Below are 24,634 nucleotides of genomic sequence, written 5' to 3' on the forward strand. Positions count from 1 at the left end.
AGAGACAGGGATTGATAAGTGTTAGGGGTAGGGACATTCTGGCCCCCCAAATTTTCTGTTTGATTTAACTGGAGTATTGAAAAATGATAATAAAGGATATAAACTTCCTGATACGCGTTTCAGCATGATTTACAACATGTCGACCTAAAACCATCTTGATTATCCTCAGAAGTAGGCAGTTGGCACTGCGGAAAACAGAATATTTCAGCCAGAACTTTCAAATAGGTCAACCTGTTAACCTTGATCTGATCGACTCTGAGCCTCATTTTTTGAGAAGTATCACAGTGGCGAGGAGGCTGGATTTCTGCCTCCTAAGAGCCAGACCCCTCGGTGTGCATGGGGACAGTGGTGATGGTGGCAGGGGGACCAGAATCTTCCTGGACCACACAGTTCCAGCCCCCCACAGTTAGGTAAGAGATTGCCCCTGGCCTATACCTTGGAAAAGGAAGGGGAGGCCTGCACTGTGAGGTGTGCTGTCTACATCAGGCCTGGTTTGAAATCCTAGTTCTTTACCACCCGGGTGATCTGAGCCTCAGTTTTCTCATCCGAGTAATGAAACAACATATGAAATTTGTCATGAAAATTAAGAAAGATAATGTGTCTGATACACACCTGGCCCATAGTAGATGCTCAATAAATGCCCCGTTTCCTTGGTCCCCACGGATCTCTCTCAAAGTCTAGACCTGTTCAAGTTTAGTCATATTTTCTTGTCAGATCTTTATCTGCAGAGATAATTAGGGTGATTGAGACTTTGGAATGTTTTCAAATTTATGTTTTATTAGTAGTTCTACTTGGGCAATCTAGATAGGCAGACAGACGGACTCTTTAGTCCTACCAATGCCATACAGCAGAAAATCATTTCCGCTAAATGCACACTTGTGCAGTGAGTGACCCACGCTTGAAGGCAACAAACACATTTAGAGGAGAACAATGAAAGAAGTCCTTCTTGCTCTTTCTCCTGTCAATCTAGTCATCTGCTTGTTTAAACCAAAGACTTTGACCTTTGTATACATCCGTGCTTCTTCATTTTAGGTTGAATTTCACAGAAAATGGCAGAGGCTCTGTCGATATTTAAGCATGCTGATTTTTTAGCCAGGACTGGGAGTTCATTTAAACTGACAACATTTGCCACTTAGAAAGAAAATTTAATTCTTCGTGGATTTTTAAATTTATAGGCATACCTCAGAGGTTTTGCGGGTTAGGTTTCAGACCACCGCAATAAAGCGAATATTGCAATAAATTTTTTTTGGTTTCCCAGCACATATAGAAATCACATTTACACTATACTGTAGTCCAAGTGTGTAATAGCGTTATGTTTTTAAAAACATGCCTTAATTAAAAATATTTTATTGCTAAAAAATGCTAACCATTATCTAACAACGCAGCGTTTCCACAAGCCTTCAAGGTGTAAAACACAGTATCTGTGAAGCTATAAAGTGAAGCACAAATAAATGAGTTATGCTTGTATATTCCCTGCTGAGACCGATCGCTTCTTTGTCTCCTATTTCAAATCCTTTCTCGAAATGGATGGAATTAATAGCAACAAATATTACATGCACTTGAGAAGGGAGGGTAGGGACCAGGCAGGAGAATTATCACTTTATTGAGCACCAGCTCTGTCTTGAATACTACACTGAGCACTTTCCATACAACATATCATATGTGCTCATAGCAGAAGGTAGTATCATCCCTATTTTACAAATGATGAAACTGAAGCTCAGAGGGTTACCTACCTTGTCTAGAGCCACACAAAGCTGGGATTTGAACCTGGGGACTCCCAAACACACCCTCTTTCCCCCTCCCCATCTCCAGGGTATGTAGGTGGGCAGGGAGGGTTCACTTTCTTAGTGCATCGGTCACTCTATCCCCCCAACTAGAGAGGTAGTTAGGTGTTGTTTTGCTTCATAAAAAAGAAAAATAGCTTTGAAGTCTTCTAAGATAAGCCACAGTTTTCCTACAGTCGGAAAACGTCAGCTGTCAAGCTCTGAAAGTGCCTCCTCTGTCTCCCAGCTATTGTTAACCGTGATGGCACCCGGTACACCAAGAAAGGGGAATACAGAACTAACCCCGACGACATCAACCCCAGCACCGCTCCCGAGGAGGACATGAGCAGTGGATCCTCCAGTGAGAGAAGCACTTCAGGGGGCTACAACATCTTCCACACCCATCTTCCAACCGTGTACCCGACCCAGGACCAAGATAGTCCCCGGGTCTCCAGTGACCCAGAGACTACCCCGACTACCAGTAAGGAGAATGAATCACTGTGCTTTCCCATAGCGATTCGTTTGCAAAAAACGTCTCTGCTCTTACCTGAGCGATCCGCACTCACGCGTTGATTGCCTCCGTCTCTAGAAGGTGGTGACATCATCTGGGGAGGCGGGCTGCCGTGGTTGTCAGTGAACTGTATACATTGACGGCTACTGCCTACCTTTTTTTTTTTTTCCTCTACAAGAAGTACCATATTGGAAGTTTTTCAGAAGAACTTCCCTTGTTCTCTTGTCCCAGAGATACGGTGACAATTCAAGCCTGATGCAGAAGCTATTTTCATTTTTGCATGTTTCCTTCTTGTTCGTATCCATCTGTGGATAAGATTGTTTTCATAAAGTTGTGATCATAGCGTATGCATGCCATTTCATCTGCTACTTTTCTCCGTTTAATTTTATATTTTTAGGTTTTAACCTGATTTATATTCATATTATTAATTGAGGAATAATTAGTCGTATTCACCACCCATGATTTGCTAAACAATTCCTTTGTTTTTGGTCTAAGGAAGCATACCTGAAGGAGTTATCTGATCAAATTAATCTGCTTAAGAGTTTGCTATCCCAGCTGGTAGGGGAAGGTTCTTAATTCTTGCTTGGTTATGTGGGTAACGTTACTTTGGGACAGCTAGAGTGCAAATATGTAAACACTGCGTTAGATTTCTTTGGGTTTTTGGCCCCGGTGCTTCAGTTTCATTGGAAAGTGTTTACATTTTCCCCTTGTCTCCTTCTCTGCTTCCTTCTTTGCTTTTCCCCTATGGTTTGTTTTAAAACAGGTTTCCGGATGGGCTGCGTTCCTTCTGTGGAGGATTATTCACGCTCAAATAGGGCATCTGCCTCTTGAGCAGCTTTCCTAGTATGTTGTGGATTTTCTCTCTTCCTGGCTATGACTCTTGAGGGGTGGAACTCGGGTCTTCAAAGAGTGTGGCAGAAATTTACTGGTTTGCAAATGCTCTAGACGGGGCCCTTTTCTATTCCTCATCACCCAGAAGCCAGGGAAATCACCAGAGCACTAGGATTTTTTTTTAAAACATCTTTATTGGAGTATAATTGCTTTACAGTGGTGTGTTTCTGCTTTATAACAAAGTGAATCAGCTATACATATACATATATCCCCATATCTCCTCCCTCTTGCGTCTCCCTCCCACCCTCTGTATCCCACCTCTCTAGGTGGTCACAAAGCACTGAGCTGATCTCCCTGTGCTATGCGGCTGCTTCCCACTAGCTATCTATTTTACATTTGGTAGTACATATATGTCAATGCCACTCTCTCACTTCGTCCCAGCTTACCCTTCCCATTCCCTGTGTCCTCAAGTCCATTCTCTACGTCTGCGTCTTTATTCCTGTCCTGCCCCTAAGTTCTTCAGAACCTTTTTTTTTTTTTTTAGATTCCATATATATGTTAGCATACGGTATTTTTCTCTTTCTGACTTACTTCACTCTGTATGACAGTCTCTAGGTCCATCCACCTCTCTACAAATAACTCAATTTTGTTTCTTTTTATGGCTGGGTAATATTCCATTGTATATATGTGCCACATCTTTATCCATTCATCTGTCAATGAACACTTAGGTTTTAATGTAAGGTTACTTTCTCAACAGTGTCTTAAATTTCTGTTAGCATGTTGCTGAGAAGGGTGATACAAGTAGGGTTGGGTTCTGGTCATTCTCCTCAGATTCTTTGAAACATTTCAAAAAGCAGATATTTTCAAACTTCCCATGATTTCCCAGATTATCGGCTCTCCGAAGATTGTGTCACTGTATTGTCTGTAATTCCATGGACAACCCTTCTCGAGAGAAGCTTCTGCAAACCAGGCAGGTGGGGCTGCTAGTTACTTGCTGCTTCTTGAGTTCCCTGCCTTCGTAAAGTAGCCACATTGAAGGGGTTTATCATCAGGACATGCAATTTTGTCAGATGTTGGCAAACGCAACAACTAGTGGTCTCAGCAGGAAGCAGATCGGGTCTATCCTAAAGTACCATTTCCCACCAAAGAAGAAAATAGTGACAAAATATATCTTGTGGGAACCAGATGAAATTAACATTCAAGCTGCTAACAGCCTATAGAGAAATAGTATTTCACATGTCCTTTAAAAAAGGCAATGAGGACATTTTATAAACACTCATAGCACATCTTTTAAAGGACCGCACCTCTCCTGCCTTAGTCAGCAAACATATTTTGAAGACCTACTACGTACCAAGCTATTCTAATGCCTGGGGCCTATCGGTAAAGACCATTAGAAAGTAATATTGAGGAGAAGTAAGGATTAGTAACCTAGTCATTCATTCAACCGGTATTTGAGGTCTTCTCTGTGCAAGACATTGCTCTAGTTACTAGGGACTCAAGGGTTGGACCTACCTTCATGGAGCCTATATATTGTTCAGAAATCAAGGAAATGATTTAGGTAAGTATGTTTACTTAACTACAAATAGTTCAGGATATGGGTTGAGAAAAGAATTGTGCTTTCCTCCTTCCAGAGCACTTAGTTAAGTTTCAGTAGTTTAGGAAGAGAGAGACTTGTATGTCCAGCAGAGTGAGTCCAGAGCCAACCTGAGAGTCATGGAAGTGCTATAGAACCCAATACGGCAGCACCAAATAAATCAGCTCATGGGAAGAAAGGTGTCAAAGAAAAGATTCAGGTAGAAACTTGAACGTAGCGTATGGTGTACTCAAACAAGTTAGCACTGGTTCATGAATAGACCATAGTTTCTAAGCCCAGTGAGGAGAATCTCAAAACCTCATGGGTGTTGGACTGAGAGTTGGGACTTACCAGGAGGGAGTGATTGCAAATCTCCCCTAATTCGTGCAGGAGGGCAGAGGTCAAGAGAGGGCTGGCTGAGCACAGAGAAGAGTACCTTCGGCTTCTGTGGCTGATTCCATCCTTAAGCGTCCTTAGTGGGTGGCAATAGGGAGAGGGAGTGAGAACGACCATCTGGGTAGGTTTTGACTTCCAGCAGGCTTTCTATTATAAATGTTGTTTTTGGAAGTGCTTTCCTGGAGGTATGTCATCAGCCTTTTTTCTATTGGTGATCTGGAATTCTTTGGAATCCAAAAACTTAAACTAATTCAGGAAGCAGACTCCTGCCTTGGAACGCTCTATTTCCTTGTCTTCTGGGTGTAAAAGAAAAATATATACGTGTGTGTATATATTTTTTTTAATTTTTATCATTATTTTTATGTTTTGGTCTGGCATGGTCTACTTGGGTGGGGAAAATTGAAAACTCTGCTGTCTAGGCAGTAGCTTTTTTCATTTTCCCCAAATCTCATACACTTCTTTTTAGGAAGACAGAAATAATGCCTATTTCTGTCTTGCTTTTGTATGTTTGCTTCCTGTTGGTCTCTATCTGATGTACTATAGGGTGAGGGTGGCCAGAGTTCTGCATCTTTAATAAAGTTACTGAGGTAAGAATGTGGTGTCTGCAGATTTTCCAAGGGGATGCTCAGGTTTATCTGGGGGCATCAGTGGTGAAATTGGTTCCAATTTCTCTAGTCTATTCTGTGCAAATGTGTCCTTTGTAGCATAGAGCATATTGTGTAGGTAGTTGACATTGGGTGTGTATAGAGTCAAAGCTTTTAACCTGGAGTTCATGGACATCCAGTAGGTTCAATGATAGGCCATAAACTATTTAAGAGCCACCAAAAAAAATATGCAAAACTTTGAGAATACGTATGTGTAGGATCTGGTTTTCGAGGAGAGAAGCTATAACATATCAGATTTTCAAGGGTGCATATGACTCAAAATGGTTTTTAAAAATCTCAGCTGGTTTAGATGTTTATCCTGATGATCTTTGCCATTCTTCCTCTACAGGGAAACATTCTGGACTCAAGTCTAGCTTGAGAGTCAAGTGGGAGATTTTAAATTGCAAAATAGCACCGATTATCCTTTCTCTAATTTGAATAGAGTCCAGAATTTCTCTAACTTGGGCAGTTGTGTTTCTTTTCTGGAAACACATTCTGAATTAGAATTAAAAGTGACAGAAAGTGTTAGATGGATACTTGACAAAGCTTTATCTGATTTCAACACTTTGAATACACACCCTTTGCAAAGTTCCTGCTCAAGTATAAAGCTTGACTTGAGGTTAATGAGTGTGGGTGGAACTTTGAAATGCTAGTTGTCATCACAAGCTTCCTGGGTAAAATGATAGACAGATCCAAAAGATACAAGCAAGCACCTCTAAAGATATTCCAAAAATAGATGAATGATCCAGTTCATGGCTGGGTCACCCAATCAGGTAGCTATAAAATATTTTTTCCATCACGGGTTATTCAGTTGCTACTTGGTTTTGTTCTGAGCCTGTATTCAGGGGTCTCAGTTTGAAGAATGGGTAGCACTCTGTGGTTATCCATAAAGAATTTGCATTTCTGATGTTGTCCTAAGATTCTAAGAGACTTTAGGAGACTGGAAAGATAAAATCAGACCTCACTCTTCTCTAATCTTCACTCTATAATATATACATACATTTTATATAGACAGGACTGAGAGTGAAGGTTTTCTAGAAAGACCTCACTAAATGATACTTTCATAATCGATCCAGTTACTTCAGCTGTGCACTCAAACAGCCATACAGCAGCTCAGGAGCAAAATAATTGGATATGGTCCTCGTTTGGTAATTCACAGCCTAAGACTCAGGATCAGACAACAACAGCAATGGCAGGGAAACTGCTATGTCTTTTGCTTATCTGTTGTCCTAAATGCCAAGCCTTTCAATGTTAAGGGAAAGGACACCATTATCATGCCGAAGTTTCCTACTGATGTTCTGTCACCATCCTTAGTGAGAACAGGATCTGGTACCATTTCATTTAACAGAGAGGCCCACTGTCTGGGGACATGACTGGATTCTGCTCAATGTCCTACTTGTTTTCCTTTGGCAACATGCACATAGAATCAGAATTATTTTTCCTTCAGAGCTTCAATTAAGAGATTAATTCAAAACATGTCCTCTTAAAAGAAGTCTATTAGAAAATGCATACTCCTACTTTCCACTGCTCTAATTATCACAGCCAGTAATAATAATAGAGGAAAATATTGATTTACAGATGGAAAGTATAGGCCCTGAACAATTGTTTGGACATCTGATACCTCAACTATAAAGTGTGGGAAGTGACCTGTTGCTTTATATCAAAATCTAGGCCTCTAAAAAGCTCCCTGGATGTTTGACTGTTAATTCTAAATCACTATAAAGTGTTTTGAGAGTCTGAGAGCTTTTGCGGAAAAAAGATTCAGAGTCTGTAACAATGGGATATTATAAGCATATCTTCACTTATTAACTTTCATTGATGGAGGATATGGCCAATATTTCAAAATAATTAAGCATTTTTTATGCAGAAAAAGAGTTATAAAAATGGTCCTTTACATTTGCTTAGCTTATAATACATTGAATAAACTGTATTTTTTATTTTGACAAATACTCCTGTGAGGAAAATAGTACTGATGTTATGTTATGATTGCATATCATACTGATTAAGATAATGCTAGAGAGAGAGAGAGAGAGAGAGAGAGAGAGAGAAACTGCAGAATTTTAAAAATGGTATTTCTAAAATGTTGACAATGTTCATCTTCATAGTACAAACACTGTGAAGGAAAAGGTCTTGTCAGTACTTCATCTTGGGACACTTCTGGGCTTTCTTGATAACTGGAAAAAAGAAATCTAATTCACTTTACTTTTGTACTTGGCGATTTAATGATGGTTTCAGCCTCTCTGCTTGAACTTTTTTCAGTTTTTTATCTACTATTCTCTACTGTTCTTCTGATGCACATCATGGTTGCAGAAATGGCAGTCTTTGGAAGTTTTCAAATCAAGACTCTTGCTTCTGGTCTTGTTAGTGAGATCATTGGGTCACTTCATCTTCGTCTGTCTTTCCTGATTGATTATCCTATTATCAAAAACTGGGTCTCAAAATGTTCTGTTCTGCTTTGCAAAATCTAGTGTTGATATAAAAGTGACCATGGGCAAGGCTGCTAGGGAATTTGGACGCCAACTGAAGTGGAATGGCATCTCTTTCAGGCTTCCACCTCATGGGTCCTTCTTCCACGTATCAGGGATTGCTGGGGCTATGTGTGTGGGACTGCTGGCAGAAATGTCATACCCTAAATTCTTGGAGGATGACATTGGTTGACCAAGATAGAATGTGTAGAAGATGATGGGCTAGGACTCATCATCCTTTAGAATCAAAGACTCTCAGATGTGGGGAGGATCTTAAATGGTCTCGTTCGATCAACATTTCTAATCGTTTAATCTCTTACACAATTTTCCTGCTAAGTGCTCTTTCTGATGGTGGGGGTTATAATACTTTCTGTATAATACTGTCATTGTTGGAGAATTCAGATTATTACCTTTTTAAATCTAACATCTGGAAGAATATTGATCTCCCTGAAATTCTCACCACAGGTCCTAGTTTGACCTTTTAGGAACACAAACAAAAATTTAATCCCTTGTTTATGTTATAGCCTTTCAAAATTCAAAGTCAGTTCTCATGCTGTCCTCGAGACTTCTCTCTTGTTTAATCAGACTAACTTCAGAAAAGTCAAGGTCTGTCCAGCACAGCTTTTTCATCTTCAAGATGAGGAGCATGAACCAGATGCTGTTTAAGGTCCTTCCGTCTCTGACATTCTATGAACCCTGGTTTGGGCCTTGGAAAGAAATGGAACTTCTGTGCTTTTTCTCTTTCTTTCCACCATCTGTATCATGTATAGATGACTCTTGAGTGGTAAAAGAGTGAAAGCACATACAATGCTATTTCTTAGGCACTGATAATTAACCTTTCAACAATCAATTCAATTATGGTTACAACAGCTTTTTTTTTGTTTTTTTAATATTTATTTATGGCTGTGTTGGGTCTTCGCTTCTGTGCGAGGGCTTTCTCCAGTTGCGGCAAGTGGGGGCCACTCTTCATCGCGGTGCGCGGGCCTCTCACTGTCGTGGCCTCTCTTGTTGCGGAGCACAGGCTCCAGATGCGCAGGCTCAGTAGTTGTGGCGCACGGGCTTAGTTGCTCCGCGGCATGTGGGATCTTCCCAGACCAGGGCTCGAACTCGTGTCCCCTGCATTGGCAGGCAGATTCTCAACCACTGCACCACCAAGGAAGCCCACAACAGCTTTGATGAGCACTAGTGGTACAACTTCCAAAACAGCAACCAAGAGGCAAGAAGTCCAGGATTGGTTTTCTTGGTGGTTTCAGCCATCAACATCCAAGATTCATCTTCACACCACAACAATTATGGCTGGTAATGAGTTATTATTATCTCATTTCATATGTTTTCTTGGCAGTCTTCAATAATTTTCATTGACTTCGGGGATATTGTCAAAGTCTAAAGTTCATGCTGGTTTCACAAATGTTTTTCATGACTCTGAGATCTATATGTTTGACTTTCTAGTACTAATAAGCAGATTTCTTCTTTCTATTCTATAGAATTAATGTAGCCCAAGAGGAGGCTAATATGGGGGCTGGAAAAGGGGGCTAGGTCTTTCTCAATGACAGAACAAAACTTTGACTCTGAAAGATGTTCTAAAATGACTGAAGTGATAAAAAGTTCTTGACTTTCCATGTGAAAATAAAATAGCATAGGTAGAGCTAACAAAAATCTCCATCAATGGAACTGTTTTTGGGATAAATACTCATAGGATGCAAAGGTAAATGGTCATTCTGAAAGATAGCATGAATCTCATTCAAAACATAGGAAACCCCTTTCTAGTAAAGAGACATCTACAGTAACCACTGCGAAGAGGTGGAGGCTTTCCATCTCCTTTCCTAGGATTGCATCCAAAAGGGAAAAAGTGAGAATTTTCCCAAATATTGGCTGCAATCCACTCTAGTCAACCCTTTTGGTTGACTAATAAATGCCCCGCAAAATTTTTCTGTTAATTGACTAATTTTTTTTTTTTTTTTTTTTTTTTTGTCTACATGCTGAAGTATTGATGGGAACTGCAGTGTAGCTTTCATTTGCGTTCAGAGCTACAGTAATCGAATGCTAGAGAAGATCAAACCTAATAGCTGGGTGAATAGCAAATAGTGAATACAACTAAGGGATTTTTAGAAATGACTGACGTGTTTAGATTCCAAGGTTTTACTGAAGGTGGCTTGATAAAACAAATAGGCACGTGTGAAACCTTTTCGTTCTATTCTTGACACCCTAGCTTTCATGGCATATGGTTAATAAGTTAATAATAAATGCATCTGAAAGCCTGGGGCTGTGTTTATTGGCCTTTTTTTTCTTTTACTTGTTTGGTGGGGTTATGTCCATATTTATTCTTTTAACTTCCTTAAAAAGAGTGTTCAGTTATAAAGATCATAGCCAGTTGTTTTTAGATCTATACATTAGCTTCAGAGACCAGAATATAAGAATTTGGGGTATAGAAGTCAAATCTCTCACTTTCTTCTTATGATCTTGGGAATTCTTTTATACGTTCTGTGCCTGATTTTCTTCCTTTGTCAAATGGGTTGCTTGGCATCCAGCTAAGCCACTAATGCAAGTCACCACAACAGGTACGGATTCAAATATCATCTCAGCAGGCTGGGAGCCAACTGAAGAAAATGAAGATGAAAGTGACAGACACCCCAGTTATTCTGGATCAGGCATTGATGATGATGAAGATTTTATCTCCAGCACCAGTAAGAATAATCAATTCCTGTAGAACCACCTATGCCAGGCTTATCGATTAATCTGAGTGATGCCCAAGAGTATCGATCTTAGGAAATAGTTAATATGAAAAATGAGCATAAGCCTATGATCACATGTTAATTATACCTTGATGAGATTGTGAAGGAAAAAACTGATTTTTTTTTAATGGAAACCAAAATATATTTGGAGGAGAAATGGAAAAAATATCTTTTATAAAATTCCTAATGCCTCAGGTACTTCCTGTTTTGTTTATTTATGTGTTAAAGCTGAGCTATATAACAAAACAGTGCCAATTATTTAAAACAAATAGTGAAACCATTGCATAATAGTATCCAAATTCGTGACAATTATAAAACTTTTTGAGAACAGAGATGGAAATTGAGCTGAAAGGTCCTTAAAAAAAATTTAAAGGTTGGTCTAATATTCTGCCAAATGACTGAGTTTCCTATACATACCTGTCATGATCTGAGATATTGCTGAACCGAGATGAGAATCCTGAACCTGACTCCATCACAGCTCTGCCTTTTTTTTAGAGAAGATGTGCCTTTGAGGTGCTACATGAGCTCTCTCAGGTCACAGAAATCCTGTCCGTCCAATTGGAAACTGAGGGTTTCATCCCCAAAAAGACAACACCCCAGGAGGGAGGGGTCCAAAAGCATAGCTTAGGCCTGAGGCATCTGAGTATATGACATCGATACAACAAATACTTGAGATGAACTATATGCTTTATATCTAAGCTTTCAAGTAGTGTATTCCTTAGTTGGACACCCCTGCAGAGCTTAGAGACCTAACAAAAAAACTCTCTTTAGTTACTTCAAAAAGAAAACCAAATACCCCAAGACACTGGAGCTTTACTATTATACTGTCTGCTGGGTTCAGGATGTGGCCACATCTTCTAAGTCAGGCATCAGGAAAGATGTGGTCTTGACACTTGAGAAACTAAACCCTCTTGAGTGGCAAGCCAAACAGATCAACCTGAAAATAAATCGTATCATCAAGCTCCAGGGGAAAACTTGCCTTGATATTTTTTCATCTCTGTGGCATATTTTCCGATTTCAGCTCACTTTTCTTCTTGGCACCTGTGCACGTAATTCAGCAGGATGCCCTCTCTCTTCTGTAGGGGTGTGATAACTGCCAGTTTTTCATGCTTATTGAGAATGTAGTTAATGATTCTAAACCTGATTTTATTAACTTGTGAAATAGAGCTGATAGTAGTATAGTTCTGAAAAGAGTTTTGTATTATTTGGGTATCAAAATAAAGTTTGAAAGAATTAGGATGTATTTGCAAATAACCTTTCACAAAAGACATTGATTCTGATTTTGTCATGGTTCTTCTGTTAGGTGCATCTCCTCTTCCAGCCCTATCATTTTGGGTGACAGTATCAGGGCACTGGTGGATGTACGCCCCTTTTTATCTTCGGGGAGCTGCTGTGATGGTGGTTGGTTACCTATGGTGTTTTCTACTGAATGTATGCGTCTTGGTTTTCTTTCATTGGCTATGAATGGCTTGCTCATGAAATGCTTTGTGTTTGATGAGAATACTATAGGTGTTTGATAAATATAAATATTCAGAAATGTATAGCTAAGTCACACAGCTGTTCTAGGTAGATATTCTTTGTTAGAATCATCTATAAGAAAGCTCTGGCTGCTCAGGGTGTTTCTTTCCCCGCCAAAACTACTAATAATGTAAACTGGTCATCATGGTATAACTTTTCAGGTATCTACTCTTCAGCCTGAGGATCTACATGTAAGCACACTTGGCAGTGTTACAGATTCCTTGGGCTTTCAGTTGCAGAGGGTCATTACAGACTGCATGGACAGGCAAAGCGCTGACGTCTTTGGTTCTCCTTGGTGTAGGGCTGGTGTTTTCAAAGCTGCTCTTCCTCCTGCTGCAGCTTCTTTGGCTGCTTTCTCCAGAAGATCTCATGTTCTGACCCCTACGTGTTCTCTGACAGAATGCAAAGGACACTGAGATGCTTAACAGTATGGCTGAATCAAGCTGAAGGCACTCTCTGCTTTCCCTTCATTTCCACTCAACCATCTATACAGCCTGGTATAGATGAATTACTCTATAGACTGAAGAAAGGAGAGATATGCAAAACAAGTGGTGATGGCTCAAGAAATAACATTCTCCTAATTACTTCAATCATCATTATCACAGTTTCAACCACACCACGGGTTTTTAACCACCCACAACAGAACCAGGATTGGACGCACCTGAGCCCAGGCCATTCGAATCCAGAAGTATCACTTCAGACAACCACAAGGATGACTGGTAATGGGCTACGCATACTTAATTAAAGATTTTTTTTCCCTCAAAGTCTTTGATGCTGCAAAGGTCAATCATCGGGACACAGTGGGAAATTCAGTTAATATCTCATCACAAATTCTTAGTGAACTTTCATGAGGATACTCAATTCAGCTTAGGAGCCATTTGCCAGTTATATCATCTGGGCACAAGATATTTTATGTTGCTTCATTATAAAAATGAATACGTTAAAATGGTTTGTGGTGCTCCTCATGATAAAGTGGTTGTAGTATAATAACAGGTAATCATTAAGAAATTTCCATGCCTGTTGGTTTTCTCTTGGGAGATATTAGTGAATTCACTCAAAAGTATTAAGAGGAGATACTCAGAGGTACGATTTAGGCATCGAACCATTAGATGGCATGTACTTTAATGAAAAAACAGAACAATCAAAAGTTGGTTGATAAAAAGTCACAGTGTATGTAACCATCATCACGATAGATGTGGACAGAAGTAGCACCAGTGCTTATGGAGAAAAATGGACCCAGGAAACGCACTCTTCTCTCAGTCACCACGGATATCATGATGAAGAGGAGACCCAGCATCCTACAGGCACAAGTAAGAAGGATGGCAGTCATCAGTTCTGGTTTAGTTGAGTTAGTGAAGTCACTCCCGAGAATAGGGAAGACTTTTTTGCAGACATTGGCTACATCTTCTATTTCCACACAGTCATTTCTTTTATCCCCAGAGCATGAAAAGCTGCCAAATCTGCACACAATTTCTTAGAAATTGGAATAAAATGCTAACTTGTCAGGTGGCCCAAAAGGCCAAAATGTTTAAAAAGTTAAAATGTTTAAAAATATCTGAGATACAGTTTTTGTGTTAAAGTTTCCCAGAGGTTCCATTTGGGTAATTTGTGTGTTTTTATGGAAATGTATGAAGAAGCATGTGTTCTTTTGATGCTTAGTAGTGGGATCTGGAAAGAAAGCATGACAAGTGCAAGGGTCTTTGGAATTCTTGTTTTCTATAAAGATCTTTGATGAATCCAGTTTCTTTTTCACATTCTGTTGCTCACCTCATTGTAGAAAGGCATCCCTTATACTCTTTGGAAGAAAGTCAATCGCTCAGATGGTCTATATATGAATTCCTTGACTGTTCTTTTTGTGTTTTTAAGCCCAAGATAACTTGGGGAAGGCTTTGACGCTGTTATTTTTACTTATGTGCAAACATCTTAGGTTTCCTAAAACAATTTCAGGTCTCACTACTGGCCTATGAGGATAGGACAAAAAAAGAAGTAAGAAGTGTATACTCTTCCTTTTTTATCTGTCTCTCAGAGAGATGCCTATGATGTTTGGAATAAAAGAAGCTTTAATTTAGGATAACAGCTTGTAGCATTTTAGAAATTATGGTTCAACCATGATTCTCATAGCCTTGTATACTCCTAAAGCAAAAATGTAAGAAACAATCACTTAGAAGCCAAAGGAGTTTGGGAATCCATGGTTTGAGGAGGTCTTCAGAAAACAAAAGAAAAGTTTCAGACATCAGCTAGGACTGAATAGGTTACTACCTCCTGGGCATTGTACTGAATACACCCAACAGGCCTACATCTCATTATTGGCCCCAACAGATTCGATATACGCATGTGGATTATGGGCTGAGTTAACAAAAGAGTCTTCTGATAGAAGAAGGACATAAGAAACAGAATTCTCTTTAGAATGGGATTCTGTACCAGTCCCTTTGGGTCCTAGCAGTGTATTTTAGAAATGATTTAAGGCGGTTTGTACTTAAAAAGTGGAAAACTAAGAGCCTTGGAATTAATGATCCTATTGTCAAAAGAGGTGGGGGGAGGGCCATGATTACTGGAGGACAGTTGAAAAATAGGACATAACAGAACCTAACAGAGGGAAAGCAGCAGCTACTGCAGCAATTCTTTTATCAGGACTTGCAAAACATAAGTGATTCTGGTTGGTGATTCTGGGTGTTATCAAAAGAACATTTACAACTTCCAGAAGAGAGTCATTTGCAATGGAAATCCATTACTCTGCTAACCCATATATTGAAGACAACAAGGGGTTACTGGATATTTAAAGGATCATTGTGTTTTATAAAGAGAGAGGTAGAAGTAGTATAGAATAGTGTGTGCGTGTGTGTGTGTGTGTGTGTGTGTGTGTGTGTGTGCACGCATTTTTTTTCCTTTCTTTTTTTTAAACTTTAAGTATGCAGTCTATGTTTTGGGTTAATTTTTCTTTTTTTTGTAATTACACCCAGTGTTTTCTCTAACTTTATTATTTGTCAGGAGGTAGTGATTTAGTCAGGGGGAGGTAAAACTTAAGATTTTGGGGGTTTTTTTCCCCTTCCTCTGGATAACCAGTTAACCCCAGGAATGTTTTGGCCAATGCAAGGGTGAAACAAGGACAGTACGTTTTATTTTTTAAATGTCTTCGCAATTATCAAATCATACATATTAATTTCTAAAGTAATGAAATAAACCAGTTTTACAAGTTGCAAAGTATACTTCAACTTGGCAAGTTTATACAGTCTCATTTTCTTTTTCTTATTTTTAATTGAGGTATAGTTGATATACAGTATTATAACACTCTCATTTACTTGATAAACTAAAACTTTAGTATTAGTCGCTACAGATGAAAATGTCAGTGGCTTTCTGATTTTTACCAAAGGCACCCCGATACAAGTTCATTTCATTCATTATGCCCTTTTTAAAACTGGACAATTACAACACTGAGCGTTTGGAATTTTAAGCCTGTCACACACTCCTACTATTTATATAATGCCAAACACTGGCTGGAAAAGTTTTTCTCCACTGAATTAATTTTCTTAAAAAGTCATTTTGGCAATTCTAGATGCTCCATAGACATAACTTTGTAACATGTCAGTGGGGTAGCATCTCAGTCATTCCCGGCATCTTTCATGCTGGGCAAATGCACTGCTGGTGTATTTCCAGTGTGTGCAATGATGAGTCATGTGACCACCTTTTGAGAAGGCTTCCTACTGGGCTGATCTTGTCATGGACTGTTATATAATATACTCCTCCCTCCAAAATCACTGAAGACAGGTTAAGTTTTCTCAACGAACAGTTCTCTCAGACAGTATGTATGAGGCCATAGACTCTAGTAAAATAAGAATAATACTGGAATTCATAGACCGTGGTCTGGTCCTAACTTTGTACCAACCTGGCTATATGATTTTTAGCAAATCAAAGCTTCTTTGAGCCCCAGTTTTCCCCTCTGAAAAGCTAAAGTATCGGGCCATTTGATTTCTAATATCCCTTTCAGAGTATCAGTGGTGTCTCTCCTTCCTGCTTTCCTTTTCTCCCTTCTCTCCCACATGTATATGCTCTTAAGGTAGAAAGATATGTGTTGGTAAGGAAATTAACTGAATAATAACAGCTCACAATTGACATTCTTCTCACAGCCCGGGCACCCCCTACTAATACAACAGAAGAAACAGCTACCCAGAAAGAGCAGTGGTTTGAGAATGGATGGCCTGGGGAATATCCCCAAATGCCAAAAGAAGACTCTCATTCAACAGCAGGGACAACTGGTAATGGATGGTTTCACAGGCAGACTTGGGTGAAAACTTCCTCTGGGGTTAAGTACTGGGCCTTGAAGACAGTGAACAAGAAGAGTTTGAAGGAAATGTCACAAGATGTTATAGTTCCTTAATCACTTAGCATTCAGTCAACACAGAGCCAACCCTTAAGTGCTCGTAACAAATCACCAGAACAGAAATGGATACAGGCACATAAGGAGACACAGAGAATATGCCCTTGCATATGTCACTTTCAGATCTAATTTTGGGCATCCCCTAGTAAGACTGTAGCAGGGACTCTGATCTTATAAAATACACCCTTTTCTTTCATAAAGGAATCGCTCTATGATATGGGTCCAGGCTTTACAACACAGTTCTATGAAATCCTGGGCTTGTTAGAAAGCTTTTGGTCAGAACCTCAGTAGTCAAAGAAATGGAGCCAGACATTTTGAGAAAAACACCTGTCTGGTGTCATTTGGCCCTTTGTCATGTTTGTTTGGAGATTTCTCCTTGAATGTACAATGTTTTCTTCTTAGATTTATAAAAAACACCTCTTCTCTATATTTGGATTGTGGGACTGGGGAGATTAGACCCAATCTTGTCAACATTTCTAAGTGATGCCAGATAACTTGGCTCTACCAGCTCCTGTGTATGATTCTTTTGTCTGTGTGACAGAAATATTGAAATACATGCAAGATGCATTCTTGTAAAAGAATGTGAATTCCATATCGTTACTTAATATCAGTGAGAAATAACCCTATGTTTTTACTTGCAATATAGAATGTAATGCATGATGTTCTTCTGGTGTGTGGCAGCTTCTGAATGCATAGCTGGCAGAGCAGTGGATTCAGTGACTGGATATGTGGTGTAGTTGTTGCTAAGGGGCTACTATTGTCATCTTTTCTACCTATACGTCTTCAGTGGCTCAGAGTGAGGCCAAAGCACGTGCTGCATTCTTATATGCCACTGTGCCATAAACCTCATTGTTAGAAGGTGATGCTTCTAATGGATTCCACTCATGCTTTTGAGATGAATGGCATTTACTTTCATGTTTATCTCAAGGGAAGCTGTTACCTGATTCCTTCTCTAAATCACTACTGGCCTAATGTGCATTTCACTGGGACGTGGTTGTCTAGGAATAACATCATGTGTTTGGACTCCTACACTTCCTCCTTTAGGGGATGGTGGCAACATGGTGTGGGTAAAGAACTATTTCTCCTCCATCTTCACTTGGTGTCTATAACTTCTAATCTATCCACTGGAGAAGTCGTTAATGCTTTTGTGTCCTCTAGTTCACATGCTGATTGCTAGGAAAATTGAGCATGAATGAACCTATACCTGCTAAAACATTCTGCAACTTCCTGGCCCTCTATATCCGGAAGACGGTTTTATTGTCTTGTATAGAAAATAAAGTCTTTAAAAAAAATCAGTGTATCCCTGGCCAAATATCAACTAACACTTTGACAATTGCTTGAACTGCATTGTCACAGCAGCCTCAGCCCATGACAGCCATCCAAATCAAAGAGTGACAACGCAGAGCCAAGAGGACCGTTCCTGGACTTATTTCTCCGACCCAGTCTCACATCCAATGGGACGAGGTCATCAAACAGAAAGAAGGATGGGTAATAATCTCTGAGCTTTTTTATATATTATGTTTTTGAAAGCCCCCAAATGGCTATTTTCCCAGAAATATGCCCTTGGCTTTAGACCAGTCTGCTTTCCTAAGGAACTTTAAGTTTCTTCAAAAATTAGTTTTCTTGGTAAGAGTGATATGCACATGCATCTGAATCTGAAGTCCTAGATGAGAGTGGAGAATTTGGCAGGAAGGTTAAAGAAGGATTAGTCCTAAGATGATGGGAGTAGAAGTCATTTCCTCTGAAGAGGAGCAGTTTCAAGATTTCTTTTCCATTTACTTCTAAGTGCAGGGTTTTAAAAAGAGTGAGTGATGGATTCAGTGACTGTCTCCATTATAGACCCAAAGATAAAACTTGTCTTTGGTAGAGAAATCTTAGAGATCAAAAACTGATGAGTACTCATTCCAAACAGGTAACTAAAAGGCTCAGAAAATGGTATTAATTACTCTTGCACACTTAGAAATAAATACTATACCCAGTGACTTAGGATTTAGACCACTCTTGTCCATCAATAAATGTTCGTGAATTTAATGAATGGACAACTTTTACACAAGATGGAATCCTTGTTTTCTTAATTAGCATTCTTATTTACCTATAAGCAATTCAAAAACAGAATTAAACAAGAGAGAGTAAGAAAATACTAGCTGGAGTTCTGAAAGAATGGAAGATTGTTATTTTATTTAACAAATTTTTATATTTAAAAGGAATTTTTCCTTTATCAGAACCAGATGACAGCATTCCTGAGAGAATCTGAAAGAGTTGGTAGCAGGTGGTGCCCCTCTTTTCTCAGTGTTTACAAAGTGGAAGAATTCATGTTCCTTACTATATCCATGAATAGAATTATGCAAGTTTTATTTATTTATTTTTAATTTAACAAGATGTCTTGATCACAGAAATGTAACATTCCAAAAAGGGAGATCAAGAAAAGAACCAATATGGGGATACGAATTTTCAGTCGTAGCATTAAATATATTATCTGGGTCCAAACTCCCAAGGGTATACATGACACAAAACTACTGAAATGAGTTCTCAGAATGCAATGATAATGTCTCTTGGTATTGAGTTAAACAAAGTTATCTCCAAAATCAATCTAACAGTTTCTATGGTTTCATTTCTCCAGAACACCCTAACTGTGTTGTACCCAAATATTAGTGATCATATATCCCTTAAAGTACAATCGTCTTAAATATCTGCTAATAGAATTGTATTAATACTTTACGTGCAATGCATTATGGAGACAAACAATGTACACTTAATTCATGGTCCATGCTCTTAAGGAATTTAAAAGTTAGCTAGGAAAAAAAAACAGTTAGCTTCAAAATAGATCTAACAGTACAAGACAGTAAGTAATAGATGTCAAATGAATGTTGCTAGCAATAAACACAAAAGAAATTCAGAGGACCCCTTGGAGAACATCAGAGAAAGGTAGATTGGATCTGGTTTTTGAAAAATGGAAAAAACCCTGGGTAGTCAGAGAAAAGTAGTTGGAGAAAGTTTTTCTAGGAAGGAAACACATGTAAGGACAGACTTAAAGGAAGGAAAGCCAAGGAATGAATTTGGCAGAGTGAATGGATCCGTATGTCACAAAGGAAGATGAGTGTGAATGGTGAGGTTGGGGCCGTTATGTTGTGTGGCTGAAGACCCATTACACATTTTATGCACATGGTGGCTAGAGGCTCTGATGATAACCATTGTGGAAAACCAAGCCAGTAAAAGAGCTTCAGAATCAATATTAAATCTCCATACGGATGAACAGAAAGAGTTTCCGTCAAATTGATGATGTCAGGAACGTTACAATTGGCTTCAACCATGGAATGGTGTGATACCTCTTAAAGGAAAGATGAACAAGAGTGTCTAGAGACCATCAACAGGCAGGACTTCTTCTGGGAGAATATCCATTTGGGATTTTGATTTTGATTAGTTAGCCTTTCCTCTTTTTTGAATAATTACTATTACTATTACTACTACTACTATTATTATTATTAAATAATAGAGTCAGCCACGTTTTGTCCTACAAAGATCTTGATACTCTTTTCTTTTAATATGTAAAGCCTGCAGTGTAGACGTGGGTGCCTAATATTCCAGTGTTTCCCTCCGGAGTCATCTGGAGCACATTAAATCTCCCCAGAGGCAGCAGTGTGGGTGGAATTTGGATCCAAGAGCCAGCAATAGTGATGGTGTTTATGGTTTGTGTGACCTCTATTTCACTCAGGACTTATTTCAGCAAAATCATTTTGTGATAGTTATTAGAAACAGCTTCTATAAATATTTCAGTGAAATTTCTGTACCACTCAACATTGTACCTGTTACATTCCAAAGACATTTCCTACTTGTGTTTATGGGAAGAATGATTCACTGACATCCATTGCTTCTTATTCCTTGCCCTAAAATGTTCCTGTAGCCTCCAACTAGATAGTATGGGATGATGATTTTATGTTTTATTTGTACATTCACTTTGTGAAGCGAAAGAGGAGCAAATGAGGGAAAGGGCTGTAGCAAAACTTTTTTGCCACATCAAGGGGATGTGACAAAATGGTGCCTGAACCAGTGCACTTTGTCTTTTCTCCATGTGTCAGATCACTTGTGTAGAATGGGACAAGTCACACGTGGGTTATATTTCCATCTGTCTGCAAGGCTTGGGAGACCCATCATGTGCTCATTTAGCATTCTTCCAGATTCAGAAAAAAAAGAACAAAAATTGTAGCTTTCATACAACTCAGCCTTTAAATGAAAACCAGTTACTTCTTGGGATACTCTTTTGGAGAGATGATAATCCATTTCAATTCTGGAGACGTGAATCAGTATGTGCTTTCTTTCCTCTTACACAGATTTGAATATAAGAATAATTTGTCTCTAGGCCATAAACAACCCTCAGATAGTAGTTAGGAAATCAAGCAATAACACTGATTTAATTCCTTCAGATATGGACACCAGCCATAGTACAACAACGCTTCAGCCTTCTGCAGATCCAAACACAGGTTTGGTGGAAGACTTGGACAGGACAGGACCTCTTTCAGTGACAACTCGTAAGGATAATGACACTCGGTCTCTATTGATCTGTATTCCTGCTTCAGCTCTTGCTCTCCTCGGCCCCGATGCAGGGCTTGGGCTTGGTGATGGGACAGCACATTCAGGGCTTGGTGATGGGACAGCACATTCAGTGCTATGTGGCTCAGCTCAGCTCAGAACATAAAAGCTGTCTTCATTTTCTATATTTTCTTGATGGTTCTTTAAATCTGATTATACCTTCATTTGTGGTGCTTTCCACATTCAATGACTTTATGTTAAAACATTAAAAAAAGGATGTGGGACTCCATCCCACTTGATTTTCCTTTTCTGAATAGTTATGTCAGTGAAATTCAAGACCACAGCTAGGACAGTGGTGTCTCTATGCTTTAACTGACCAGCTCCTTTTGATTCCCATCTTTCAATCAAGGCAGAAGAGGGGTAGCCTTTTTCAATGGTTGTAAAAACATGTTTTGGGGCCAGATAATCACAGAGAGTAGGGAAAACACATCAGCCCACAGAAGAGGAGCAAGGCATGTTGTTGACAATTGACATAGGTTGCAGGGCCTGGGAACAAAAGAGGAACATTTGCTATATCTCTTCCTATCACTAAACATCTGGTAGAAACAATGCTAAACTTCTAGTAGCCTTAATGCCCACCACAGATACAAGGCTATCCTAGAGATCACCATAAAGTCATTCATAATTTCTTGACTGAATATGAAAGAAATCTAGAATTAAGAGGGCCTCATTTCACTGTTTGCTACATATAATGGACAGAGTCTTTTCATGTGAGCCCTTTTAGGCAAAGGGAAAAATCAGCAAGCACGTGTTAATTGTCAAGAATGTAAATAACCCAGTGTTAAGCATCAAAGGAGATGCAGATAAGCCTTAAAATGGTCCTTGCCAATGGAGGGTCTCATGTTCCTACTTTATCCTACTTTATGTCCCTGTTGACTTTTGTTCTGATGTTGGGTTTGGGATTTGGTGACTGTCTCTCTCCTGGTTGTAATATTTACTTGGTGGTGGACATGGCTTAGTGGTGTGCTTTATGGAGTGCTTGCACCTGTAACTCAGAGGTCAGTCCCTTTCTTAGAAGAACACAAAAGATATTAACTCAAAACAATGAAAGCCATTTCAGATATGGGCAACGGTTCAACCTGAAATTGATATATATCAGTGAGGACCCTGTGTTTGCCCAGACAAGCGTTCCCTGGCATTTCAGTGCAGTGATGAGAATTCTCATCCACAGATGAGATCAAAAACCTAATAACTGAGTACAATGGTAACTTAATTTAATGTTCTTTAGAAGAGACTTAAGTGTTTCCTTGTATAAATTTGATCTGAGTTACTTGAGCAAGTTATTCTCGATGAACTTCTTCCTCTTTTGCGGTTACATGTATACTACCTGTTATGATCTTGTTTATTCTTCCTATAGTCACACTTCTTGACACACAGCTAAGGTGCTCTTGATGGTTGATAGGAACACTGGGATTCAAACGTTCCTTTTTCTCTGTCTCTGTGTTCTCTGATTTTCCTGAGTGACAGGAAGCAATGCTATAATTGGGCCGGGATGATCCAGGGTGGGCAAAGTTTTGGCCCAGATTTCACCTTGGCACTTTACCTTGTTTGTTATACTGAAAAACAGAGCCAACTAGGGGCAAAGCAGAATTCTGTTGTGCATTTCTGTCAATCAGGGGAGAATGGTGTGCACAAACCTTGGTATTCCTATGCATCTACCCATCTGACACCACTATATTAGATCCTCCTTGTCAGCAGATACCAGAGGGTTTGTTTCATGACTACAAATTAATACTGGATTCATCCCTCATTGAAACAGAACAGAGTGATACTCAGAGCTTCTCTACATCACATGGAGGCTTGGAAGAAGACAAAGACCATCCCATGACTGCTACTCCAACATCTAGCAGTAAGGACTGTAAAGCCCAGGTGGCTTCAGCTATTGAAAAAAAAAGTCAATGAACTCTGGGTGCTTTTGCAGTGTCTTTGGTGGAGGTGCATCAGTTGGCTGTTGTTGTGCTCTACCCCGATCAGAAGTTGTGGCTGGTGATTGTTCTCTGATTCTTCTGCTTTGTAGATCTCTTAGAAGCCGTTGTATATTAGATGCAAACTATATATTTTTTAATCTTAAAGTTTGGGTTTCTTAAACTCCAGAGTTAGTGGCTTTGTTTAAAAATAACAGATCGCTTTTGTATGATTTGGTGGAAAGATCTGAATTATATCACTCTCTATTTTCCTTGCATTAATAATATTATTTTGCCATTTATCCTCTGGACCATAAATCCATGGCGCTGGTGACCAAGAAGCAGTGCCCTCTGGCAAAGGAAAGAATAATCAGAGCCTCAACGTCTTTGAAACTTTGCATTTGCTCTTCCAATCACAGGGAGCGTAATTTTACCTTTCAGCTCAATAGCTTGTTTCTTCCACTTCATCAAAGGTGGGTCCAATTGAGTAAGAGCTCAAGATTATCTAGTACCCAAGTTGACTTCAAGGTAACAGTTCTAGTGGCATAAACCTTATTTTAACAAACCAGGTAGATGATGCAACAGATATCTCTTCTAGATATTAGGATTACCGAAATCTCTTCCGTTGAATGATGTCCAGGCGGTATTGATTGCAAAATATTGGTTCTGTTCAATAGTGTAACACACCACACTGTCGTTTGCTCCATGTTCACAAATAACAAGTGGAAAGCTTTTGCAGCAATTTCACGTTCAGAAGACAAGCACACAATTGGTGGTGGTCTTACAGATGTGGGTTTACCATTGATTCCACCTCCACACAGATAGGAATGATGGCAGAGGTGGCAGAAGAGGTGGAAATCTTCCTGAAGACTCAACTCCTTCAGTGGAAGGTTATACTCCTTATTCTCCAGACACAAATGAATACAGAACCCTCATCCCAGTGACCCCTGCTAAGACTGGGTCCCCTGAAGTTACTGAAGTTACTATTGTTGGAGAATCTACTTCTAATGTTGATCTTTCTTTACCAGGTAATTTGGCCATTTGTTATCTGCTTTGCTTTCTCTATAGGGAGAAACAACACATCCTTTCATATAGGGGATTTCTTCTGTGTAGGCTGTGATTAGACTGATTCGTAACATGGGAATGGCTTTCACACAGATCATCATTCTAGCGCAATAGATTTATTTTAGATAATGTTTTCATTTGCCTGTGAAATTTCCATTTATATTTTGTGACTTGGTTGTTACGGCAGAATTTCTTTCTTTGTCTTCTTCCTGATCTTGTGATATATTTAGTTGAACCATATGAAGTGGATATTTTTGTAAGTAAAAGTAG

At 39.3% G+C, this 24,634-nt stretch overlaps 1 protein-coding gene across 9 annotated transcripts in view; it reads left to right on the forward strand.

Annotated features, from left to right (window-relative positions):
• CD44 (CD44 molecule (Indian blood group)) overlaps nucleotides 1–24,634 on the forward strand; it is an 86,861-nt gene that overhangs the window by 46,512 nt on the left and 15,715 nt on the right. Inside the window, exons 5-14 of one of the 9 annotated variants that reach the window (XM_059931385.1) lie at nucleotides 2,011–2,244; nucleotides 9,354–9,482; nucleotides 10,742–10,867; nucleotides 13,039–13,152; nucleotides 13,627–13,743; nucleotides 16,558–16,686; nucleotides 18,165–18,296; nucleotides 21,230–21,334; nucleotides 23,155–23,244; nucleotides 24,121–24,327. In XM_059931385.1, coding sequence (XP_059787368.1) covers nucleotides 2,011–2,244; nucleotides 9,354–9,482; nucleotides 10,742–10,867; nucleotides 13,039–13,152; nucleotides 13,627–13,743; nucleotides 16,558–16,686; nucleotides 18,165–18,296; nucleotides 21,230–21,334; nucleotides 23,155–23,244; nucleotides 24,121–24,327 — 1,383 coding nt within the window. The remainder of the gene's footprint in view (nucleotides 1–2,010; nucleotides 2,245–9,353; nucleotides 9,483–10,741; nucleotides 10,868–13,038; nucleotides 13,153–13,626; nucleotides 13,744–16,557; nucleotides 16,687–18,164; nucleotides 18,297–21,229; nucleotides 21,335–23,154; nucleotides 23,245–24,120; nucleotides 24,328–24,634) is intronic. The other 8 variants (XM_059931376.1, XM_059931377.1, XM_059931378.1 and 5 more) reach the window with 8 other exon arrangements.

Source organism: Balaenoptera ricei, chromosome 8 (genome assembly GCF_028023285.1).
Source record: "Balaenoptera ricei isolate mBalRic1 chromosome 8, mBalRic1.hap2, whole genome shotgun sequence".
NCBI classification, from domain to species: Eukaryota; Metazoa; Chordata; class Mammalia; order Artiodactyla; family Balaenopteridae; genus Balaenoptera; species Balaenoptera ricei.